We start from the raw sequence: 26,477 nt of genomic DNA on the forward strand, positions 1-26,477 counted from the left end.
CACATTAAGTGAAACAAAGGAGAAATCACATTATCCAACTATCTGGCACTGATGACAGAAAAGTCTCTGAAGCAGCCAAATGATAGCCAAGATTTTTTAATCAAGGTTATAAACGCTCTTGAGTGTCCACTGAGAAGCCACAAACTAAGGTGTCTTTATGATTTTTTATTAATAAATACCTTAACAGCACCAATGACACTTGAATATAATCCTGCAGTACTGTGCACAGCAGTTGCTTGCAGACGTGTCCATATTCTCAGTTACAGTTGATCATTTTCTCCTATTGTGTTCGCTCTTTAAGTAATCTCTTCCACACTTAGCACTTCTCATAAAATTGATCAAATCAATACCAAGTAAAAGGGAAATGCTCATTTTAATCTATTGTGCTCTTTTAGCTTTAAGGTGACTCAGCAAGTGTACAGGAGTGCTACAATTCAAAACCAGATGGCAATGGTTCCTTTCAATGGGGGTTCTCGTGGCATACGCATGTGCATACACGTGTTGAAAACAAGACTTTTGGCCACTTTAAACTTTTCACGTGTCTGAGAGTATAGTAGCATTAACATTTTGACAACAAAAACTGGAAAAAAAGGTGTATTCCTATACACCACAGTTCTGTACATTAATAAGCATTTATACAAATATAATCCACCAAATATTGGCTTCTACGTACAGTTCTGAAGTATGGTGATTCACTTGTATTACCTAACCTTCAACAACGCTAGTACTAACATGAACATTTCAAGTTGCTTTAACACCCAGAGTATGTTTGCTTTACAAGGTGAGTACAGGTTTCTCTCACTGTATATGCACTTTACTTATGAATAGATTAAGTGGTAAAGTGAAGCTTGAACAACATAGTCTGTGGTGTAGTAATATCAGCAACTGCAAGTTCCTGGCCATCCACAAGCCCCAACTCTGAAACAGAAAGAAAAGTTTAAGTACACTAAACCCATGTGCTTTGTCCTGTTTTAAATTATTGTTCTTAAATTTTTTAATTAAGAAAAAAGTTTTGCCATTCTCACAAACCCATAAATATGATGAAATAAAGCTGCTAACAGCTCACTAGCTAAAATAATACTAATCTAATTCAACCAGGAAAATCACAGACCTTGTTAAGAAATATATAAAACATTAGTGAAGTATGTTTAATTCACATCAGTTATCAGCTTGCTTTGTTGCAACATTTTTCTCTGCCATCTGCCCACACTTCACATTTAAGCAAGTCAAAGCTCATCCCTGAGCAACCTGAGAAAGGTATATTGCAAATAAAAGGGTAATGGAATACATTCTACTGCATACTGTAAAATAAAGCTAAAGATGCCATACAGCAGGATGAAACTGCCTGCCTTTCTGTTGTATCTTGAAAATCTACATGACAACTGCCTCGTACCTTTTAGTGTCTTGGAAAGGTTTGGCCTTGTTCGTTCTTCAATTGAAGCTACTGTCTGCAAAAAAACACATTAAAAAGCCAAAACATTTACTTCCAATTCAGTAAATTGACATAAATTATTAAAGACAATAACATACATTCAGATTACCTGTAAATAAAGTGTTTTATTTCCCCCATACATAGTTGCTGTGATTGCAGGAGACTTCATTTGCCTATATATAAAACATTTTTTTTAGGAACAGAAAAGCCAAAACAGAGAATCAGGCAAAAATACTTCTTTTTTTAAACATTAAACTACCAAAAGCAATCAAGTCAGAGTAGTTGCACACTTACAGTGAAGCATTATTTGTCAAGTAATCCAAGATTTCCTGCAATTTAGCTGATGGGGAAATCTCTATGTTTTGGGGAAGCTGGCTGCAGGCTGGACAGTTCTCCTGCAAAAAAGCACCACAAGAATACATGTCATGTTAAATACGATTTTTTTAAAAGCTTTTCATAAGGTCTCAAAACTATTTGTGTGTTTGTGAGGTTTGAATCAAGTCTTGGCTCTAGAAATGTTAATAGTGTTGTAAACATTAATGATGAAACCAAATCCATCGTGAAGTCTGTCACTGTTCAGCTGCCTCGCAACATGCAGCTAAGTGTTTATGAACCACAAATTTCATCTGACAGAAAATGTAATACTACGAACTTTCAAATCATTAATTGTCATAACTTCCTGTTGAGAAGATTTGCTTATGAGTCTTCTTAAGATTGCATATCTTATTTTGTAAGCCACACTTCCTGTATTACAAGGCAGATCTTCAGGATTCATTTTCAAAAAAGTCAAGTGCTATTCTTCCCTGCAGGCAACGTAGCAGAAAGTTGAAATACCAACATTGCACAAGCAGACACTACAGAAATATCTTTCTGAGGACCTTCCTATACCAAAGCTACTTTATCCAAAGCTTCTTAATATTTGGAAAACAGGCAAAAACTAGATATGCCAAATTCACATACTAAGCAATAGTTTTTGGTAAACTAATGGATAGAAGAAATGGTTTCATTACCAAGACATCAAATAAAACATCTGTTGATCTGGAGGGAAGCAGTCCTGCTACTGTACAAGGACTGCCACTTGCACCACTATTAGATCCTAAAACCACAGAAGTTTTAAAACCAAAAAAATCCTACACGCTAAAAGCAATGCTCAGGAGAAGCAGCAGACTAGTAACATTGTAGTTTCTGCTTTTAAAACTTCAGAAATATTATTATTCAGTGCTAGAGAGCAAGAGATTAAAACTTGAGTTTTGGAAATACAACACAAACTGCCTGAGTTCAATAAGAATCAAGGAAGCAACCCTGCAAACCTTTAATGGCACTAACCTTTCTTTCCGCTTCAAACGTGTACGTGTATAATCCATCCACATCATTAAACACCAGGTAGTTGTTCAGAGGAATGTATGCACTATAATGACAAACATGTTTCTATTAATATATGTCATTATGTTGGAAATCATGTATGTTATTAAAAAGAAATTAAATACCTTGTGGCTATTTTAAAAACTTCAGTGGCACAAACAGCTGGAATGAGAAAAGAAAGAATTTCTTCACCTTCTAGCTCTACCTTAGAACACACAGACATTAGTGCAGGGAGTTGGATCAAAGAAGAATGGAACAACAAAAAATGAAAGTCAAGCATAACAATTTATAAGGAGAAAAACTTCTGAAGGTAGCTGGTAGTTTTATGCATTAACGCCATAGATTCAGCACTAATTTGTGTTCTTCAATTATTCTTTTCCCCTCCATCCTAAATACTTTTACTCACTCCCACAGTCATACATGAGCTTAAAAATGACACACTCACATGCAGTTTCCCTACACAAAACAGAAACGAAACTAAGAACAAAATCAGACCCATTTAAAAGTGAGTATTATCTTCCCAAGTTCTCAGTTCCAAACTGTTGCCTTACAAAACTCTGAAGTCTCTAGAGCAGAAATGAAATGAGTTCTTTTAGCATACCTGCAATTACTGCATTTGTAGAAGCTACTGCTGGAATAATTCGTTTAACCACTCCTGTAAAAACAAACCATACAGAGCTTTGTCTTTTCCAAGAAACTATACCAAGAGCTGCCTTTTAGTCAGAATAATTACAGAAGGGTATACTCAAAGGTATTTGAAACTTTCCAGGAATTTCTATAACAGTGAAGTATAACAGCATGCTTCAAATGCTTTGACTTTTTTTGTATTTTAGGCATGGAACAAGCCTGTTGAGAAAACAAAGGTATCACACCCAGAGAACTAGTGGACAAATTCTCAAAACAAGTATTCTGTATTTATCACTAAAAACAATTTAAAATGTGGTTCCATTCCTGTTTAACCGGGGAAATGCATGAAGGAAAGCTATTTGGTTTTGGTATTCCTCCTGCAAGAACAGTCTTGCCAAACTGTATTGGCATCTTCATCCAACTCTCTTTACTGAGCCCATCGAGCCCAACAGCATAGTACCTACACTAACATCAGCAAGATTTCCTAGGCATACGAGTCTGTACATTTGGAACAAAGAAGTTCAGTCTTTTTTCAGGCCTGTCAAAAAGGCAGCAAATACCTAAGCAGTCTGAAGTTCCTCTGGCTTCTCATTACTCACTTGTATCCTTTCATATCTGAGAAAATGTGCATGAAAATTATTTTTGCTTTCTTGCTCTTATGTACTTTACAATGAAGCCACCTTCAAATGCTGAAAACTGTGCAGCCATTTGCATGTGCATAATATTTCATAACTGGAGTTTACATTTATCTGTACAAAAAAACCCCCCACTACTAGAGAAGCCAGAAAAAATTGCTGCAAAGCAGACAATCTGCAATACACTAGGTGGAATTTGCAGAAGGTACACAAGGAATCAGTTTGTCCTTTTTTGATAGAAAGGCACACGTGGAGGTTCAAGTGTGACAATTCAAGCCCAGCATTTCAACTGTGCTCTCAATACTAAAAGTCAACAAGTAACTAAAAGTTTCCACAAATTCTGTATGAGATTCTCCACTTTTTTTCCTGTTTGGTTAGTGTGCAAAATGCTGATTCAATAAGTGGCACCATTCTGCACTTGTATGTGAAAAGAGGCATATACAGCAGTGAAGAACAGATGATAATAGCCTTAACGAGCCTAAAATGGCATAAAGTGTTGCTGTTGCTAAAAGAGTAAATCATGTTCTTTTGCTCCTGCTCTTTGACTCAGCAAAAGTGGTCACAGTGTCATGTAAACTGTGGATCTGCTCCAGGTTAAAAATAAAATGGAAAAAATCCCTTCAGTTTTGTCCCAGATATGTTCCTCTGATTCATGATGAACGCCTAAACATCTGAGTCATCATCAAAATATTTATGCTGGCACAGGAAACAAGCTGCTTGTTTCTGTTTTAAGATGCTAAGGGAGAAAAGAACTATTTCTTTCTCAGCAGACCTGACAGCTTAGTCTTAACAAATACATGGAATGCCAGACCAGCCTAATTGCAAATGCCATAAACTTGGTGAAATGCCATAGGCCTTACCTTGGGTGAGTCTGTATGTAACACCTTTAATATTAAATTGTGATGCTCTTTCTAAAGACTTCTGGTAAATCCACTGTATATGTTCAGGGTCATCTCCATCCAATGCAACACCTTCTACAGTAAAGTTAAAAAATTACTGATGAGTTACACCTGTAAGAGTCCTTCAGAAATACAGCTTTCTTATTATCTAAAATAAATCCCTTTGCTTTCATTTGGGTTAACACAAGTATCTCATTAAACTATTAAAATGTGATACTTCAAATAATCAAAGTATCACTTCTACAAGTATCCTAAGTTCCAACACATTCTATACACAAACTATTCTAACTTCAGATAAGTACAGAGCTGTTACATTTTGAGTCAAGAATGTGAGAGAGAAACACATGAAGAAATATGGAACTTGGAGTGAGCCTGAGAGAAAATCCATCACCAGCTCTGAGGATGCTCACATGCAATACAACAATGAGCCACATCAGCTTAGAAGGTAAGATTGTTTTATTAAAAATACCTGTGTATACCTAACTCAATACAAATTAGTTAAGAGGAGAAATGTCAGTTTAACACCAATGCAATATTCTAATTACCTCCAAAAGGCTGTTCTTTTGGCCACTGCAATATCCTGACATACTCAATACAATGCTCTGGTAGTCTGGGCATCGATGCAATAGTACACATGGGAAAATTGACCTGGGGAAGGCAGGGGAAGAAAACCAGAAGAAAACATTAATACCTATAGTACTAGGAAGAAAAACAAGCAAATCACAGGACTATTAAAAAACAAACCAAAACAGACCCCAAAACATCATTGGTTGCAATTACCTGTGGTGGATAAAGCTCAAGCGTGCACTCAACACATGCTGTCATACCAGGAATAATCACACGAACATTTCCTTTAAAACCTTCTGTCCCTCCATCTATTAAAGGTATGATGGAACTTGGATCCAGTACACCGTCTTCATAATGTAAAAATGACATCTAAGAAATAAAGGGGTAGGTGTTGTTGGGTTTTGTTTGGTTTGGGGTGTTTTTTTTTAAACAAGTTGCAGGAAGAAAAAAATAATCCTAAAAATGCTATTCATAACAGTACACCGCAAGACTGAATGCTTAATGCATAATTTATGTTAAGGGTACATGTATTACCTATTGGTCAGTGCACGTGACTTCATCTAGCACCTTCACCCTCCACCTCCTCATCCCCTTACATCCCTGATAAATGTTACTATTTCCTTATAGCAGAGCAGAACAAATGGTTGGTCGGTTTGAAGGATTTGATTCTTGGTTTGCTGTTTGGTTTGGGGTTTTTTTTAAATACTAATAAGTACTCAAGATCATTATTTTATAAATAAATAAATTCACAATGATAAAACTACCTAGTTCAATGACTGGCTTTGTACTACTTTCTAGGAGCGGGGCTCCAAAATGACATTTACAAGTTGCAGCATGGCAAGTACTATTTACAGTGGGAGCATCCAGAGAGGCTGTGGAACTTCCCTTCAAAACCTGACTGCATAAAGCCACAAACAATGTAATCTAACTTTGACATTACCCCTGCAGGGCACTGCACAAATGTTGGCTAACTCCTCAGGAAAAAGGCAGGTAAGAGAGCATGCATTTTATCCTCTTCACAAAAATATACAGAAATAGACACAGAATGCTGTGTTTCAACAGCCCTTGTTTCATTTTAGTGACACATTCTACACAAATCTATTCAATTTTAGTTATCTACACTCAAGTAATAACCAGGCTTTAAAAAGACTGAAGACTTTACCAGCATGCCATTTATCCATCTTCTTGCAATTATAGAGTCCAGCCCACAAACAATAATATGAAACTCTAGGAGGAAAAAAATAGTTATTTAAAGTCTATACTAGCGCCTACTTCTTAAGACAAGCAAAGTATCCTGTCCATAACAGTCCAGAGGAACTGACTGTACTTTAACTATCTCCCTTAGATTACCTACATGAAAGATGCATTTAAGTTTTGTCTACTTGTTACTTCTATTCCCAGCATACTGTAGAAGACTAAAATAATTAGCAATCCAAGTACTAGGAAAAGCATAAAGCAGCAACAACTGCATGTTCCCCTGAAGCACCAGTGGGTGTCTGGCAAGCAAACAAATACCACTTACGTCGATAGAAGCTTTCATCCATGTCTTGAATCTTTTTAAAATATCTGAATGCAAGCCCAGTAAAGGAATGTATTTATAAAGCACTGAAGTTTACTGGGTTTCATTTGCTAATATAAAGACAAAACATGATCTAATTTACTACTCAAATTTTACATGACTTCTTTTTAAAACTAAGTGATTGGAAGATTCAAAATTCCTACAGCTGAAACTGTAGCAGCTGACAAAACAATTTTAATTAAGTGGCACAAGGTAACAGTCATACACAGGAGAAAGCTCAGCAGGCAAACTATTCAGTAAGCTCAAAATGTGTCCTCTCACAAAGTCCAGTATCACTAAGTGCTGCGCTATGTTTATAAACTAATGTCTCCTACCAAAATGTGCTCAAAACACTCTGTATAAAACTCTGAATAAAGCTGGAATTCCAGTATCTCAATGAAAATTAACAGGTTGCATTTGAATAAAAAGACTTGGTGAAAACATTAAAAAAACAGTTTCTTAAAGCTCAGCCTCCTCTCCCCAGTGATACCTCCTGTGTGCTAACGTCCCACTGAAAGAATTCTCAGTCATTAGCTGAATGAATCTGCTCTTTATCGTACAAAAAAAAAAAAGAGAGGATGGGAGCAAAATACCTTAGTCTTACCACCTACAGAGCTTTCTAGGTTTTCTGAAGCCTTTGAGGCTACTACTTCTCTATAAAAGGATACGCTACGACACTGCAGTTGGGAATGCGGCTGTTTAGGAATTCTGCTGCAACTTCTGCTTTTGGTCGCCCAACATCCTTCGGTCTGGGAAAAAAACCCAAGCAAATTCAAATGTATTATTGTAGTAGATTCAATCTTGCCAGCCTCCATGCACTGCTATACTGGATTAAGTGATTAATTACGACCGTAGGACAATTTATGGATAATATTAAAGCATCTCCTATTACAACAAGGAATCACACACAATGTTTAGTTAATTATGAGTACTTCTGTGATAGGAAAGTTTGGTTATCTTTAGTTTTTAATCCTTTATTCAATCAAAATAGTGATCAGTCACATATTTTGTTTAGGTAGATTTAAAGAAACAGAAGTCGAATCGTGAAAATATCACTTACCGAAACAAAAACTGTCGGTTAAGGTTAGAAACATCTATAGTATCCATGTCAATAACATGGATCTGTCTAAAGCCAGACAGGGCCTGTGGAAAGAGGTAGTCAATTTCATTTAATAGGAAATTAAACACTCACAGTGCTCCAGAATTCATTCCACATGTCAAAAAGTAACTTCTGGAGGAACAAGTGTATTTGCTTTTCATTCCCTCTGCGGACGTGGTTGTTCTTTGTTAAAAGAACACTCTTTGTTGGGTTATTAATGTCAATATTTAGGCAAATGGGATCAGTAACATTTCAGTGGTCAATGTTCTACCCAATGCTGCATTGCTTTAGCTGACCTAATCATAACACAGTAAAGCCAATGGTAGGCTGATCTGTAAGGGGAACTTGCAGTATTGCCTCACAACTGGAGTAAATCAAAAGCGTTCATTGGGGAAAAAAATGAGAATGTGAAGAAATGCCATAAGCAAGCACTTCCTTGCTTGGCAGGAATAGGAAAACAAAGTTTAATTCCTGTAAAATTTTAAGGGTTTGAATATTCAGCTTTTTCACAGTTGGCATAAGTGAGTCTGGCATATCCACCCCAAATCACAGTTCAAAAAAAGCCAACATTCCTCACTGCATTCAGTGCTGGGATGGAACGCAAACACAAAGGCACTTCGCTATCAAGAAGACATCAAACCTCTGAGAGAAGTTCTTCCTGATCTCTTTGCAGGCCATCATTAGATTTAGCAAATAATTTTAAAGTAAAATTGTCTTAAAACTGTATTGTGGGTCTGAACTGATAATATAATGTGTCAGGCACCAATAAACAATGTGAATTGTGGTTAAACAGAAACCATAAACCATTGGGTTTAGAGAAAGGAAGTAAATGTGGTGTTATGTTCTGAAATGACTCCAAAAACTGAGGCCCATTCTCTAAGTTTTTTTCCTTTAAGATTCAGTCTTGTTGTATACAAAGATTTTCAAACTTTTCATTTCACATTTTCTGAACAGAGTTATCCCAAGCATAGTAGGTACTGAAAATACGGTGTCAGGAAACTGATCAAATACAAGAAGAACAGGACTAAAGCCTTTCAGAATAGAAATGAATTTCTGTACATCATACACTGCTGAACAATCACTTTGTTTCATTGATAAATGTTCAGCTTCTGTTCTACATTACCAAAGCAGCCTGGGAGAGCCTGCTAAAGAGCAAGTCTTGGACCATGAACACACAGATTGAGAGTCTTTATCGAATCTATACTCATTGTCCCACAGATATGAATACCTGTGAACAGAATCTAGATTTACTTCTGAGCTTATCTTTCTGAAAACGATAAAAATAAATCACAACAACCTAAAACCTTTCTAAAGAGATGGAGACCGAGTGCACAGAGCAGACTTAGGAAGTCCCTTAGCCCATACAAATCCTCCCTCTCAATGACCTATCAACAGATTGAATTTGTTATGTCCCAATAAATCCATAAAACAGTAGCTCCGAGCAGAGGTTAAATTCACTAAATTCCCAAAGAAAGAAAACTGCACCAGAGGTGTCATAGTATCTTCAAATAAAATCCTGCTTAAGCATTGAAATAACAAACCAGGGACCAGAACAACAGTGCACACAAGTGCTGGAACTGTAAAACCACCAAGTTAATGCATCTGGAAAGCCTGGCTTTAAATGAGGCTATTGATTTATCAAGAATCTCAAGTTTGAAGGTAATCTGTGAAAATACTGAAATAGCAGTACACAAATTCTATAGTAAAGTACACTAATGCATAAGTGTTGGAATAAATGAAGGAAAAGAATTATTTCATAGTAAGTTACTGTAACAATTCACACATTTTCCATGGAATCTATAAGGACAGAAATTATTATTAAATAGAAGAACAGAAAAGTACAGTGTTAGTCTAATCTACCAAACTCAAAAAGGATGGTAACAGTGATACACTTATAAATATGAGCATCTGTGAGGATAAAAACTACATTAACAAGATAATTAGAACCATTTAAATTTATTAGATAAAGGTCTGACAGCACATGATACCATGATTGCATTTTAAACACTTAAAAATTGCTTTCCAGAACAAGTAGTGAGAGACTCCATTATATACTAACACTGTACCAAGAAAACTACACAATACCTTCAGGTAATCTGTACCCCATGGAATTACTGTCATATTTCTTTCCCTGTTCTTACACTAGTACCTGTTCCTCCTTAGCCATTTCCGTACAAGACAGTGTGTGTTGATCTGACTCGACAAAGTTGCTGCCATTACATAGGCTGAATTCAGCAACAGATGCAACTCTGAGGGACTGTTCAGGCTCTGCAGACAACCTCCAATTTACTGATCTTGAGTACCTGGAAAATCTGAGAGCCACTACTCAGGAAGGTCAAATGGATCCCATGGCCATGAACGTCACAGTAAGTTTGGCTCTGCTAATCTCGCTATGAAAGAACATAAATAGTTGCAGCAATTCTAATCTCACTTTGAATTAATCCAAAGATGTAAAAGAAACTTGAAATGAAATTCAACCTTTGTTAATACTAAACTTTGTACTACCTACTTATGGCAGTTTGAAGCATTGCTCTTCATCTAAAAAGACACAGTTTAGCCACTGCATTCCAAACAACATTTCATTGTATCACTATGAGCATGATTTGTTCTTAGTTTACTTCACTTCCTTAGATTAAAGGAAGATTAAAGGAAAAATTAAAGAGAAGATTCTAAGAAGGGAAGGGTGACAAATGAGTAATTACCAGGTTTTTCAGGAGTTCGCATCCCAAGCCTCCTGCTCCAATAACTAGTACTTTACATGTGCTTAACAAAAACTCAAGAGCCTGCAGAAAATACAAAACAAAAAGTTAATACACTAAGTAGGAAGAAGTATAATTTGCCCTTTGCTTCGTAACTCTTATAAATGCATTTCCATAAATGTTCAGCACATAGTAAGTTTTACATACAACCACGGAGATCAATAAAACAGTTGGTGCTTGCAGGAGTAATTACATATCGGACTTTTAAGTGGTTGTTGAGTTCATTCAGTTTCTATATCCCAACCTAACAGAAAATCAAGACTTTTGTTGATGTGAGTATTCTCTTTATATTCATTTTGACCATGAAAATAGCAAAGTCCACCTTTATTACTCTTCCATTTAATTAAATGGTGTTTTCTTCCTCCAAACAGTTTACTGATATATAATACAAAATAAATCTAATCAGACATTGCCAGTCAAGAAGAATTTAAATAACTACAAAACTGCTTTCTATGAACTGTTCTTCTACATCTCTGCCTCAAACTACTAAATAACGGAACGCTACATTAAAGAGGTAAAATATATTCAGCTGTAAGCTCTGAAACAAAATGTACCAGAAAAGGAAAGCAGAAGAAATAATCAAAACCATCTGCATTTTGCTTTTCCCTATTAAACATATTTCCCAATTTTTTAAGTACTTTTATTAACATTAACCCCTTTAAGTACAAGAAATTACTTACTGTACCTAGTAACTTCAAAATAGAGAGAAAAATACTGATACTTTTCATGTGGAACTCAAAGACAGAGTTCTTATGTTGCTACATCTTTATATGACGACAGCAAACTTGCATATGACAGGATACAATTTAGAAATACAAGCTTATGAAAAGAATACAATATGTTCTTCGAGAATCATGTTTAATCAATTAAAACATAAGCTTTTCATTCAGTTGTAGTATTCATACACTGCTGGCATTCAATTCAGGCAACTGTTTACATTAGTTTGCAACATACACTACAAATCTTGTATTTAAAGTAAGTGTTTCTCACTTGAGTGCCTGGCTCGAAATCAGGATGTGTGAATGGTCCAGATCGCTCGAGGAACTTCTTTACATGGTTCCAGCGACCTTCCCAGTCTCCAGTGTCCCCACACCCACCATCAACAGCCATTCTGCACAGAACACAGTAAATTCAGCTGCAAAATCGTAGACAAAAAGCCACACCTCTAAAATACTATTTTTTTTCTTTATATATCTTAAGAACACTTTAAATTGTTGACCCTTCACACAAATGATTCTGTATATTCTTTATGCATGGAAGCTATGTGCATGAGCATTTGGATCAGTGGGTTTTATCTTTAGAACTAGAAAGCAATAATACTAATATGCATAGAGGGGAAAATCCCAGGCATTTCAATAAATCCCACCAACTTAGCTGTTACTAGTAAAAGTTAACCTGAAGTGAAAAAAGGGTCTGGTCTTTTTGTTTAATTTTCCTTGTATTTAAAGAGAACATGGAAAAAGAGGCTGTCCCTTTAGATTTTGAAGGTGGTGGGGTTTTTTTCAGAGACAAGTCTTGTATACTTTTTTTTTTTATATAGACTTTTAACATTCATAGACCATATTTAGAATTATCAGTATGTAACACTAATTGTGAGGACTGGATAAATAACAGGATCATGTTGCACCACCATCTCCTCTGAACCTTCATAGTCGTTTAATTTAAAGAAAGGTTAGAAGAAATATTAATCTTGAGCATTCTTCACCCTTAATTAGTACAATGTAATTTAGTATACTTCTATTTTTCACTCATCTCCTGAGCCTATCACTTCAAAAAAAAAAAAGGAAAGTTGCAGTTCTCTTTTCAATCTTCAAGACAGAATTTTACATCAAATACTCCAAAACCCTTTTTATGCTTTTGCAGGTCACTTTTAGTAGTACATAATTACAAATTTAAACAGTTAAAGAGACTTACTGGAATAGTTAAAAACCAGCTGTCAAGTAATTGTGTAATGTAAGATCACAGCACAAACCCTTTCTTGACAGAGCACACTTCCCTTTTTAAATAGGAGCTCCACTAGACTATATTGCACATTAATAGAAAACTAAGCTTGTAACAAAGGTTGTGTCATCATTGATAAGGAGCATTATTTGCCTCCTCCTATGAAATAATATGAAGGTTGCTTCCATCAATAACTGTTGAGTAATGTTTAGACATTATTATTACTTCCTGGTGACTCATTTCAAATTAAAATAAAAATGCAGTGCAAACATTTAGGCAGCAAATGCCTTTATCCTCAAAGAATTCAGAAGGTGGAAAACACAGTATGTCCATAGTAACTTTAGCTTACAGGCAAATAATTTTGCAAAAGATTTTCAGTAACAGGGAATAAACTTCACTAAAGTGCAGGAATAAATACATCATAATTTCCCTGTATTTTGATTACAGGCTGAACTCACTCCTGGTTAACTGTTGAATTCAGGCAAGTCAGTTACTCCATGAGCAGTAACCTCCAAAATTTATTTGAACTCATAAAGGTTTTTTGACTTCTGACTTGCAGCTTTGTGTCTCCTCCAATTTACATTAAAAATTAAGTTTTTAGGAAGCTGTGAATAAACATAACATCCCCTCCCCTGAACTCTGGGCTCATCTGTTGTATGCCAGTTTTCAGCATGTGCATTAAGCACTGACTTGAGTAAATAAAAGGGTTCAATAAACATCACAATAATTGTTCCTATGGATTACATTTTAACTTTAAACTTTTCTGGAAACAAGTGTCGAAGCTCTGCTTGGTAATATCAAGAAAAAATTCTTAATCCTTTTATAGAGGCATTAAGAGCAGAACTCAGCTTTTCCATTTAGATATGTATTCTCCTTTGTAAGTGATAAAATGTTAAGATCTAGTTTCACTTTTGCACTTGGTTTTTATACAGTTGGACATTGTGGAGATCTGAAAAGCATCAGTAACCCAACCTGAGATTTTACATTAAACTTCAGAGAAAGTTTTTTAAAGCGTTTATTTTTGTGTAGTTACAGTATTAGCAGGTATCTCTATTACTAGAGTTTAACAAAATGAATATTTATGCCATCTGATTAATTTTAAATTGTTTACAGTATCAGAGTACCACAGTTGCTTTAGGCCCAGACTTTCCCCTGACACCTTCACATCTCCAGAGCTCCATGCTTTTGAGGGACTCAGCATGCACCCCCAATCCAACATGCCCAGGGATTTTTGTAAGCCTCACCCCAACACACGCATGCACTGCCTGTGAGTCAGCTGCTCAGGGAGGCAGGTCTGCTTTGTGATCCTTGGGAAGAGGGCCACAAGCAGACGGAAAGGAATAGTTAGGGGATGGAAGCAGATGAGGTTAAAGATTTCCGAGCATTAGTTTTCAAGGCCGTGCACAGAAGCACAAGTGCATAGAATTTAGGGTTTTAATAAGCAGAGGTAACTGTTCTGTAGCCTGAATTTTTACTTTTCGGCCAAAATTCAGTCACCTGCTTCTAGCCTACAGGCCCTTCCCAGGTCCCCGAACAGGCAATACAGCTTTTCCCACTCCTGTCACAAAGCTCTCCATCACACCAGCCGTTACTCATGCCAAGCTCCAAGCCCGCGACTCCCATCCCCGCTCCGGGTGGGCCCCTTGGTCCTCTCCCCAGGAGATTCCTCTTCCCCAGTCCTTGCTGCTCAAGCGCCCTTTCGCCTTCCCCCTCCTCACACTGACACAACTAACACCTTTCCTCCGGTTCCCTCCTCCCGCCCCTGGACTGCGCCATCCCCTCTTCTCTCCGCCTCCCGGGCCGCTCTCGCACGCTCGCCCCTACCAGCGCCTTCCCAGCGGGCCCCGCAGCCCTAAGCTAACCCGCAGCCTCCTCCCAGCCCACATCTCTCCTGCGGGGCTGCGGCTCGCCCTGACCTACCAGCCGCCCCTCAGCAAGCGCTGCCTGCCCCTGCCCCGGGCCGGGAGCCCGCTCGCCCGCAGCCCCGCACTAACCCATCCGCCAGCAGCTCCTCTAGCCTCCTTCTTTTCTTCTCCCTAAAAGAGAGAGAATAAAAGAAGGGTCAGTATCGCGCTACAGAGACCGGGGAGGAGGGAGAGGGGACCCCGGGGCCCACCCGTCCCCGGGAAGCGGGGGAAGGGGCGGCCAAGCACACACATACAGGGCACTTACGGTTCCTCACCATCCGCCATATTTTCCTCTGCTTCCCACAACGCTCCGCGGGGTCCGGATGGGCGGCGCTTTGCCCCAGCGCCGCGGGTGCGGGAGCTGGGCCGGGTGCGATAGAGCGTCCGCCCGGCGACCCCTCCCGGCCCTGCCCCGAGCCCCGCAGCGGGAACCGGGCAGCCGCAGCCCCTCCGGCCACGCCGATGTGGAAGGGACCCGCGATGGAACCCTCACCGGGTCCCTGGCAGCGCCGGCAGCGAGGGGCAGCTGCGCCTGGTCCCGGGTAGCCGAGGGCTCTCCCCTCGTCTGTTTCCCTGACGCTTTCTTGGGGCCCTCAGGGACCGCACCGGCGGCCTCCGGGACAAAAAGGCGGTGGGGTTGGCCTCGGGCTGGCAGCTGGCCGGGTACCCACTTCATCCGAGCTGTGTTTACAAATGGTTGTTGGCGATCAGTAACCAGAGGCCGGCCACCACGGGCAGCCCTGGACCACACGGAATGGCGCCGGAGCGTTTGCTCTCCAGAACTAGAGCAAGGAAAGGCATCAAACTGCAGGGCAGGAAGGAGATGAGCAGGGATTGCTTCTCAGGCCTCAGGCTCCTCAACTTTAGGGATCCAAATCCTCTGTTGATCAAGCTGTGAGAAGCTGCTGCTAGCCCCCAGCATGGTGGAGTTTACCACATTCAGCTTGGCACGACCATTAGGTCAGGCTTTCATTTTGAAGAGGGCTTTGCTGCCGGTGTTGTGTGGCACACGGGCAGCGTGTGGATCAAGTGTGGAAGTGCTTAAGAAACAACCCTTCTTACAGCAATTGTTGCGGTTGGACCCACTGTGGCTGCTAACACCGGCCTTCCCCTCCACAGCAAGGCCTTGGGGCGCAGTTGCCCCACAAGTGGACTCTCCCTGCGCAGGCTCAGCACGCCCTGGGTGCCTCCTCGGCTGAGGCAACTGCTTCGTGGCCCTTTCCACACCCAGACCCCGACTCGCCGTTCACAGAGGATGCGCACTGGATCCGCCAACCGAACACTGAACGTACGTCATCTGCTGAACACACACAGAGTCCAGCGGCCGTTGGCAGCAACGGCAGCAGCGGCACTGCCCCCCACCCTCCCCCGCCAGCTGCCTTTCTGCACGCCTCTGCTGCCGCCCCGTTCTTCATTTTCAGAAGCGTTTCTTCCCCGCGTCAGGAAGGCGCCGGGGCCAGGGCCAGGTACCGGAGCCGGGTAGCGGAGCCGCCCCGGGGCGGTGCCGCGGCGCTCTCGGGCCTGCGCGGCGGCAGCGGGGCGCGGCGCGGGCGGCGGCGGCCATGGAGGTGCAGGTGGCGCCGCTGAGGGCCTGGGACGATTTCTTCCCCGGCTCGGACCGCTTCGCCCGACCCGACTTCAAGGACATCTCGAAATGGAACAACCGAGTGGTCAACAACCTGCTCTACTACCAGACCAATTACCTGATGGTGGCGGCCGCTGTCGTGTCCGTCGTTGGGTGAGTGCGCGGGCCTGGCTTCCTCCGCCGCGGCTCCGGGCGGCCGTTCCCTAGGCGGGAGGCACTGTGCCTCTGCCCGGTGCCACTGCGCTGCCCCTGGGGATGACATGGGTGCAGGGGCAGGAAAGCTGCCTTTCCCTTGCTCTGCTTCTCCTCAAGCCTCTGATTTACTGGGTGTCACTTTAAAAATTAAGACCTACTTACAGCTTCCCTTATGGAGGGCGGGCTCGTTAGGTTAGGTGTAATGTTTAGGATTTGTTTATTTATTTATCTAACAGATCTGAGGACTTCCTCTGATCTTCCTTTCCCACAGGCTGCTTGCTCATCCATCCGCTTTGTCCAGGGCTGCCTGCCCCTCAGCCTGTGGCGGGGCAGAGAACAGGGGACAGGTTTATGTGCTGGATGTCAGTGCTCTGAACAACCAGGCTGCATCCTGCGCAGTGATCTTTGCTTCCTCACCACATCTGTCTGCTGTGGTTGCTTACGCTGAGATAAATAAAATCTAAATAAAATACCAAATTAGATTACATCTGCTCTGTTAATAGTTCTGCTCGGTGAAGTTCATGTTCAGGGGGCAGAGAAAGCCTTTCTTATTTCTAAGCTACCTCATACTGAAAAATATTTAATATAGAATAAAAAAGGTGGCCATTAATTTTGTTTTCATGGGCAGGATTGAGACCTTCAAGGCAGTACCATCTGCTGGTACGATGCTCTTGTCAGGATCAGCTTTCATGAAGAGAACTGGGAAGTAACCTTATAATCATCTTTTGAATCAAAGTCTGTATGACTTTTCTTCAAGTATGGCTCTTTGGTCAGAAAGCTCTTAAGCAAGACAGCAACAGAGGCTGATGATTAAGCTTTTAATATGGAGACTGGAATGCCTCACTCTTCACAACAAACAACGTGCAAATGTGAATGCTTAAACTGGAGAATTGCCCAGCCACTAGATCAGTGTGGTTTGGGCTGAACCATATCTTCTGGGTAGCAGAAACTTAAAATTTCTCCCCTAAATCCATTTTGGTTTTTTTAAGCACTCTGCATGTTTTTAGGACTTGTAGAGGTGTTGACCCAGCATCTAAGTCAGTGAAGATCATCTGAGTTGCAGAGAGCAACGGTGCTCTGTGAAAGGAGCATCCAAGAGCTCCGCTTTTTTTCCTTGATGCACATGGTAGTTAAAAGTTTGGCATAGTGGCAAAGGCTTTGGTCTTCTTAATTTTGGTGGGGATATGTTGCAGTCAGCTTAATAGGCCAGTAGACAGGTGAAATGAGACTTCCACAGTCTGACTGTTCTTACACCTCTAAATGCCTAAATTGGTGTTCATCCACTCCTGTTTGTGTGATGGTGTAGCCAGCTCTCAGTGAGTAGGGGGTCCTGGAAGGCAGGGAGGCAACTCTTCTCCCCAAGAAGGTGTGTGTGGGGGGAAAAATAGCTAAACTGTGTTCATATGTCTGTAAAACTGTGATGGCAGCAGCTTTTACTTAGTATTCTGCAATCCTCCATTTCAACTCCTATCTCTTTTCTTTAGATCAAGGGCAATCTGTCTCTCACTATTTAGCTGGGGTGGAAGAGGAAGAGAGCCACAGGAGACAGAGATTTATACCAGACCTCCAAAGCTAATGTCTTAATATTGAGTGGTAACCCTCTGAGTTGAGAATTTATGGATGAGGAACACCTGGAGGGAGAACCTGATCTCAAATATTTTTTTGTGTGTCTTAGAGTCTTTGGTATATGATGAATCTGATTCTTCTAACAATGAAATAAAAGAGGATGGGAGAAGAACTCTAAAGGAAAGAGGATAACAGTTCAATAGAGAAAAGCTATTGATTTCTTTTAATGCAAGATTTTTCACTCTGCTAGGCTGTGTCTTTGGGAGAAAGGCAAAGAAAGTTCTCAGATAAATTTAAATTGATGACTAAGTTGTCTCGCAGCCTTGTTCTGTAGTGGGCAGGAATCCCTGAGTGATAAGTGATGAATCATGGCTTTTTAGGAACTCAGGGCTGTATACAGGCTTAAGGGCAGGTTATTAAAACCACTAATGTAGTGGCCTTCCTGCCATCAAAATGTATCTTAGCCCATGACCAAATCTATCTGTCCTTAAACTGTCTAATTATATAGACAAGCTTGTAATGCAGAGATGATATTTTCAGCTGTTGTAATAGTGGGTAGCTGTGGTGGTGCTGGGCTGACATGGATACTGTAGCCTAGAGCTTTCTTCATACTGGAAGTACAATGCTCACTGCCATGGCTTCAGTTTACTGCTTCTCATACGATAAAGTTAATCTCCATAGCCTTTTACCATCTCTTTAGATGGTAAGGAATAACCTTACTCTGAGGGGGAGTGGAATTGTAATGGTCTCTGCTGCATCATTTCCCTGCCTTTCTCCCTCCATGAGAGCTCTGTTCTATATAAATGGTGTGCTGTGCTTTGCAATAATGTAGATATTCCTTTGAGCCTGCAGATCTAGACAGATAATAATAAATCAGAGAACATGAAGCAAACTTCTGAATTAGTGCCCCTCTATGAGAACAGGTTGATAGCAGCAGCCTTGTCTCCTTCACCCTCCCCGCCCTGCTCATTCCTGTAAGAATTAATCTACAGTAGTCTGTTACTTCTTTTTTTCCTCCCTGCAACTCTGTTGCAGGAGGCTGCTAATAAGAAACAAAGTCTATACTACATCAAATTGTGCCCTTTCTCCCAGTTGTGTAGAAACTGGACTGCCTGCACTTGTCCTGAGCCAGAGCCCTGTCGTTCTGAATGCTGTACAGATATTTATTAAAATCAGTGCCTCCCACACCAGCTTGCAGCTCCCCTCAAACAATCATTTTGTTCAATGAGGGGAATTTGTCTGTACTTTTACCTACTCCAACAAGGCTTCTTTGTCTTGCAGTTAAAACTGAACTACTTAAACTGATGTCATTTCTTCAAGGCTGTTGTTGCCAGGTACTCACTAAAAATTAGTTTCTAAATCTGACAGTATTAAAAGCTGTATTGGATTGCAGAGTGTTACATCTAAAAGAGTCTTCATTCTCTTCTAGCATAATGTTTTCCCTGTGTGAGGTTCTTTCCTTTACCACTTGTTTTCATGGATGCTGAGGGCTGTCACCTAGGACAACATGCCAATATATTGTTTTATGTACTATCTCTAGTTATATAACCTCAGTGAAGCTAGAAGTATGGGAAGAGAGAAGGAGGAACTTCATCTTTAAAGTTATTTAAATCAATACAAATGATGTAGGAAGCACTGGAGTGCTCTAACCTACCCACCACTTGGAACATGGTGGAGCAAAAGGCCTTCTAAAAGGAAATATTCATGCTTATCGATGTAATGGTCCAGCTGAGCTGTTCTAAGTAAAGAGATGTTGTTCTCAATGACAGTAAGTCTCTTGCTCAGTGCCATTGTTCAGACTTGCCTGGTCACATGCAAAAGAAACAGATGTGACAGCAACTGCTGAATAATCACTGCGACAGCCATCTGAAATGGAGATGATTTAAGGATGGAACTAGCTTGCTTCTGATTTTAATGTGGCCTGTCCTATTTCTGGGCTTATGCTGCTAGAGGCTTCTTGTCTTGCACAAAGGCTGTGTCCTGCTCAGCATTTTTTCACTATGCCATATCTGTGCTGTGTATTCTCTGAGGAACTGCTCACTTCTTCTGCTATAAGGCTATGCATAAGTGTGCAAGGTGATGTGGGAAGTCACTGAAAGCAGAGAGTACTCTTTGAGCTTTCCTGCACCTGTGTGAGAAACCTAACCTGTCGTGTGGTGCATATAGGGCAGAGTCTAGAAGTATGAATCCAATTAAAAAAAATAGAAGAATCTCATCTTAATCTGTTTTTGCTGGCCAGAGGCAGCTGCCAGTACTCCCTCCTCCCACACAACTGCCCCCCCAGCTGCTAGCATCTCCACTCTCTTCTGATGCAAACTTGCACAAACACAAAGTGTCCCATGGTGCTGCTTGGTACAGGGCAAGGCCTACGTCCCTGCAATCAGGGAGGATGTTTCTTGTCTCGTTTTGTTTTCTCATCTCTTTAGTTTGTATCAAAGCAGATGCTGAAAAGGAAGCCCAATCTCTGAAAAGTACCAGGATTGTAATTCCAAGTTGCAATACTGCTGGGTCTGAATCTAGGTGACAGCTTTTCCTTGCTGGTTTGCCCCAGCTGTACTGGAGATTGCAGCATCTTACCAGGGTTGTACTTTGCCCACCAAAGTCAGAAGTGCAGAAGATCATACAGCTAGGGTGCTCTGGGCTGCTGGCACCCCCAAATGCTATTTAGTCCTGCCATACTGACTCTTTTCAGGGTAGTGAGAATTAGTGTTTTCCCCAGTCCCAAGAGTGGCTTTTCGCCAAAGTCGTCCTAGCAGTTTAAACTCAAGGTACCATGCTGCTGCCATCCATTACATCTTTACGTATTTGAGAGATCTTGTAAATCACTCCTTCAGGGAATTATATTTAGAAAGTATCTTGTAACATACTTAATGGCAGGTCACTTACCTTGTCTCTGCAGCTTGGGAAGACTTCCAGCCTTCTTCCTTGAGCATAGATTTGGCATATTGTGTCCTGATCACTATATAAATAAGGCCAGTATCAATAGTGTTGGCTCAACTGTAAGGTGACTTCTAGGGCTGTTACATGGCTCTTTTCCTCAGACACTGGTGTTCTAAAATAACAGGTCCATGTTGTTTTCCCATTTGGTCATTAGCTATTGTGTTACCAAGAGCAGTGTGTCCACAGATCTGAGCAAAACTGGATAACAGAGGTCTGACTTCTCCAAAGATGCCATTGCTGGAAAAGAAGTTTCTATATATGAATTTCTAGGAGAATCTCAGCTAGTGATGTCAACTATGCTGTGGGCGAGTCAGGCAATAAAGGGGGAGCTTGGCATGTGACACCCTATCCAGTACTGTAATCAACAGTATTGAAGTCTGTGGACACATGGCTGATAATTTGAATACCAGTTTTTAGTGGCAACTGCTGTCCCCATCTGTTTTCATGTGGCTCTGAATGACTTCATTTGATACTTATGTTCACTGTTTGCTTGTACACGCTGGAATGCAGCCCACTTCACAAAACATGGAATTCAAATAACTTTCACCAAGAAAGTGGCATCTTCTCAATGAGTTTTTTTCCCCCTTTATATCCCCCACAGCCAATCATTACATACAACTTCTGTAACACCAGAAAGAAGCATAGAGCAGAGAAGTCTTTGGTGTCTTCCATCTAAATATGGAGGGGTTGCCCTTCACTACTGGAGTTGTAATGAGAGTAGAGGGAAGGAAGATAAAGCTTTGAGAGTATTGACCAGACACATGGAAAATGTGGAGTGGAGCTCTGCCTAGCCCTTTGTTGCATCCAGGATTGTCTTGCCTATAGATTTTTGGGAACAAGAAATTGCTGTGAATTGTCTGAGTAAGTTTGGCCATTTCTCCTCCAAGAGAGCTGTGATGGGGAGGTGACTTGTGCTTTAAGAATATCCTGTGCCCAGTAGTATGTATATAAGCCAGGCACTGGTGTGGTCCAGCCATGAGTCACGCTCCTCCTGCTGCAAAGGAGCACAAATGAAACTGACTTCTTTCAGAGGAATGCTGTTCTCTTTTTCCAGCCTGGAAATTTTAGATTGACTATTCAGAGCTAAATATAATCTGGCTGGCTAAAGGGAGTGACTCAGATGCAACACACAAGCCTTTCCTATCACCACTTCTAAAAAGCCCTCTTGGCTTTTCAGTACGAGTGGCAGGAGCAGGTGGGGAACTAGTCTGAATTTTAATCTGTTTCCATCCAGTAGTCCTGTCTCCTGTTGGCACAACTAACTTAAGGAATCAAGAGTCAGTCTCTGCTCTGAAATAATTCTTGGGGTTTTTTCCATGCTCTCTGGCACTGCAGGTAGAGCGTTGGCACACCAATCTGGCAACAGATTGCTTCATATCCGGTGTAGGCAGAAGCCACAAACCATAGCATCCTCCTCGGAGTGGAGTTCTGAGGCACCCTGTCTCTTAGCTGTGGAACAGTAAGGCTGACTGCAAAGTCTACAAGAAGAAAGCTAGACCACATCCAGCTTTATCAGGGCAGTGTTATGCTGTTGTCATAGTGGCAGCTCAGAGCCCTCAGATGCTGGGTAGTTGGAGCAGTGCACATACACGCAAGTAAATCAGCATGCAGATGGAATCACATAGCTTTTTACTAAAGAGGTGAACTGTAACAGAGCCTGGACTTGGTGTGAGTGCAGAAATGAGTGAAAAGGAAGGCATTGCTGAAAGTGTGATGCTAAACAAGCTCTAAATACTTGGGAAAGTGGTTTGAGCAGGTGATGTTCTTACCCTGGTCCATAAAAAGAGACTTGCTGTTTATAGTCCAAAACTGATCCACTTGACAGCTTGGTTCGCTTGGTAACTCCAATAACAGAACACAAACCTCAGCAGTGACCCTCTGACCAGCCCTGTCCCTCCTTCCTGCATGACCTTTATCTCATACTCCAGTTCTTTCTGGCTCTCAGGCATGCTTGCTTGAGGTTGGGCTTCCATCTGTTCTGTTAATGGTCATAAGCTCGTTCTGCAGATCAATAAAGTGATGTTGTTTGGGTGTACACCACTAAGTGGGCTTTTTCAGGAATAAGTAGGGAAGTAACTTTTTTTTAGTCAGCATTCCACCACCTTTCCCATTTCACAAACCTAGACAAGATAATATGAAAAGCTAGTTCATCTGAAGGCCTAGGCTGAGCCTGGTTTCGTTCCTGAGTAGGGAAAAAGTCAATCCCTTGGGCACCTTACTGTTGATTTCATCTGCTCAGAGTTTCGCTAATTCTGGGTCTGACATCAAGGGAACATGTGGATTGGACAAGTAGGAGGGTTCCTGGTGGTAAGAGATGATGAGCTGCTGCAGAAACTCTCATTGTCTTGAGCTACGTTCAGGAAGTGAACATAAGGATTATCTAAATTCAGTGCTAAGAGTTGCTCGTTGAGTTGCATTTGTTGCTTCATTTACCTTCTACCCAAAATCAGAAGTTGCTAAAGGTTGACAGCAAAAACTGACTGCTTAAGGCCTCCCTTAACAAGTGACCAGTGAGCTAGATGTCTGCTTATATGGACATAAGGCACAAAGGCTCTAAAACACAACTTTCTCCTTTTTTTTCCCCTCCCTCTTCCCTCCAGATTTCTGAGTCCTCTGAATATGCTCATTGGCGGTACTGTGGTGGTGCTGGTGTTCATGGGCTTCGTGTGGGTGTCACACAACAAGGATATAATCCGCAGGCTGAAGAAGCAGTACCCAACCATGTTTGTGGTGGTCGTCATGCTATCTAGCTACTTCTTGATCTCCTATCTAGGAGATGTCATGGTGTTCCTGTTTGGGATCACGCTTCCTCTCTTGTGTAAGTACTTTTCCTGTTCTCTGAGAGGGGAGGGGTATGTGACCTGGGCTTTATCAAACAAGTGTGGAGAGTCCAAATCAGCTGTGGCCTTTACTGTCTCTATTTAAATCACCCCAAAGCAAGATTGTGGGGAGAGGGGACACAGAACAGCACAATGTTATTAAGTTACTTAAGTAGTCACTGAGACTTCAACTTCTTCGAGTGATGTCACGGCATTGGAGTGTGTCATAAGATGAATGCTGAAAGAACTATGTATTCCTTGGGCATTCATTACTGAGTGTGTTTCTGTCCTGCAGTGATGTTTGTCCATGCTTCCCTGAGGCTCCGGAACATAAAGAACAAGATGGAGAACACAATGGAAGGAATAGGCTTGAAGAAGACCCCAATGGGCATCATCCTGGATGCTCTAGAACAGCAAGAGGATAGTATCAACAAACTGGCTGACTACATATCTAAAGTGAAGGAGTAAGCAGCTGCAACGTGTCGTTTTGACCTGTTGCAGGAGTGTAGTTGCTATTTACTATTGTTCAAGCTTGCTTTCAGTTTGTGTACAAAACAGGAAATGCACGTGATACAGATTAATAGTTGCAGGATACAAATATTCCAAGGTCTTCTGGGCTCCTCTAAGAGCATAAGAGCAGCAACTTTTTCCTACTGTATAGCAAAATGTTCTCGTGTTTACACAAATACATTCTAACTTAAACGTGTTTGCTTGTCTCTTCTTCTGTGGGGTGGAGGAGGAAGAGATGGAAACCTATGGAATGAAGTCTCTCCAACTGTCATGTAGCAAATATGTCTGATCCAAGCAACACCCCTTTCATCTCAGTTCTACAGGATGGCAGTTAGCCAGTTTATGCTGGCACCTTCAGGCTGGCAGTGAGCTGGGATGTGTCAGAAGCAGGCATCTCCTGCATCCTCCACCTCTCTCCTATGAGTGGTCTGTGTGGTGGCCATGGCATTAGCTTAACTGGCCAGGTAAACCTGGGCAGTACTGGCCACAAATATGGGTTCCTATCCTCACCCCACATTCCTCCATTAGCAGCTGGGAAACAGTCTAAATACATCTAAGCATGAAAAATACATGTGGCACTGTGGCTCTGTCAGTTCCAGGCAAGTGCACGTTTGGTCTCTGCAAAGTCTTGACCTGTAGAATCTGCTCCTCTCTGCAGGAGAGCCAGGCTTCCTTGCATACCAGCTAAACTATAGCCAAGCATGGAAGAAAAAAGGTTTCCAGATATATTGGCTGAGCTCAGTTTCTGCTCTCTTGGTGTTTTAAATACTACTACTTTAGGACTTACCTTGTTCTGCTTCAGTCTGTATAGGCTGCTTTGTAAATGGAGGTGAATGAGTGTTCTGAGGGGGTCATCTTCTTTCTTCTTAACCAGAATGCAAAGACAGCAGTAAAACCCACATCCCACTGACTCTGCACTCCTGACACTATTCAAAGGAATAAACTGGATTTCAGGTTTACAAGTAAAAGCAATAAATGTCAAGAACAGTTTTTGAAAACCTATTCCAAATTCATGGCTATATTTGCCTGTAACAACTCTGGAAAGTTGAGGGGGGAGGGATTCTTTTATACATATATTTTAACTGCCAGCTCTGAGGGAATTATCTTGATAACAGGAGCTTACCAACAAAAGGGGGGGAAAAAGTTGTCCAGGTGACACCCTCCACTTCCAACCTTCCAGCGTTTCTCTTTTCTAAAAAAAAGCAATTAACAACAAAAAAAGCAAGGATGCCTGAAGTTGAAGCTTTTATGTAACTTACCATGCTGTTTTCATAGTGAACTGTGGAGAAAGCTGACGATGCCATTCCATTTCAGTGTTGAAGTGCTCAGTCCGTAGTGGAAATGTCTGTACGCTGCAGCGCCAGCGGCCTGTTCCTCACGTGTAGCGCATGGTCTTTGTTATCTGAAAACTTGTTCCCACACTTACAGAACACACTAGCCTGTGGCTTCATCATTACTGTAGAATTTTAAAAACTGCACAATTATGAAGGAAAATAAATTCTGATGGTGATTGCTGAGTGCAGTTATTTCAGGTTGGGAAGAAGGTGGGGGGAGCTGGAGCTCGTCACTGTGCCTGTGGTTGGAGGAACTTCCCCCACAGTGGCAGCAGGAGATCTGTCACCCTGCAGCTCGTGCCACAAGCCTGGGCTTGGGATGAACCTGCTGCATGAGAATGCTCTGTATCTGCATTAACTTTGTTGAGGCACAAGGAAACTCTGAGCTGCAGGGATGTTATGGCCTTCCTCTAGCATCCTTGGAAAGGCTTCTCGACTGAGGTGGAGTACTTAAGGCATTTGTTCCTGCTGTTTCAATCTCTTATATAACTCAGCTGGGATTTCACATTTCTTTTAATTACCCGAGAGGGATTTCTGCTTGTAGGATTAGTGGAAGCTGTGCCTTGAGCAGCTGGAGGAAGCCAGGTCTGCTCTCTGTCTGCCCTCCCTCCTCCTCTGATCACTGGAGAGGTGGCTCAGGGGAGAACAGGGCTCAGAGCAGGGCTGCACGGGTCCTGCTGGAGAGAGCTGGGTAACGTCAGCTGCTGCAGCACTGCTGTTTCTGACAGAGGGGGGAATGGGA

The 26,477-nt window shown here is 41.5% G+C and overlaps 2 protein-coding genes across 5 annotated transcripts; one reads left to right on the top strand and one right to left on the bottom strand.

Annotated features, from left to right (window-relative positions):
* Positions 1-150: 150 nt before the first annotated feature.
* Positions 151-15,109, bottom strand: UBA3 (ubiquitin like modifier activating enzyme 3). Of its 4 annotated transcripts, none has more exons than XM_062007969.1 (18): positions 15,052-15,109; positions 14,874-14,915; positions 11,929-12,049; positions 10,882-10,962; positions 8,141-8,223; positions 7,749-7,829; positions 7,045-7,088; positions 6,685-6,749; positions 5,736-5,891; positions 5,501-5,603; positions 4,917-5,030; positions 3,396-3,449; positions 2,920-2,956; positions 2,759-2,840; positions 1,727-1,827; positions 1,542-1,605; positions 1,394-1,448; positions 151-918 (listed from the first exon to the last, which is right to left on the bottom strand). In XM_062007969.1, exons 1-18 carry the CDS (start codon positions 15,069-15,071, stop codon positions 830-832), a joined length of 1,392 nt encoding a protein of 463 aa, XP_061863953.1. In that variant the 5' UTR covers positions 15,072-15,109; the 3' UTR covers positions 151-829. The 4 variants fall into 4 exon arrangements, with proteins under 4 accessions (XP_061863953.1, XP_061863955.1, XP_061863954.1 ...); XM_062007971.1 differs by having other exon boundaries at positions 15,041-15,089; XM_062007970.1 differs by lacking the exon at positions 14,874-14,915 and having other exon boundaries at positions 15,052-15,082.
* A 1,191-nt stretch (positions 15,110-16,300) lies between these two features.
* On the top strand, positions 16,301-24,597 carry ARL6IP5 (ADP ribosylation factor like GTPase 6 interacting protein 5). Its single transcript, XM_062007973.1, has 3 exons — positions 16,301-16,524; positions 23,673-23,890; positions 24,187-24,597. Exons 1-3 carry the CDS (start codon positions 16,349-16,351, stop codon positions 24,357-24,359), a joined length of 567 nt encoding a protein of 188 aa, XP_061863957.1. The 5' UTR covers positions 16,301-16,348; the 3' UTR covers positions 24,360-24,597.
* The last annotated feature ends 1,880 nt before the right edge of the window (positions 24,598-26,477 follow it).

Source organism: Colius striatus, chromosome 15 (assembly GCF_028858725.1).
Source record: "Colius striatus isolate bColStr4 chromosome 15, bColStr4.1.hap1, whole genome shotgun sequence".
Classification (NCBI taxonomy): Eukaryota; Metazoa; Chordata; class Aves; order Coliiformes; family Coliidae; genus Colius; species Colius striatus.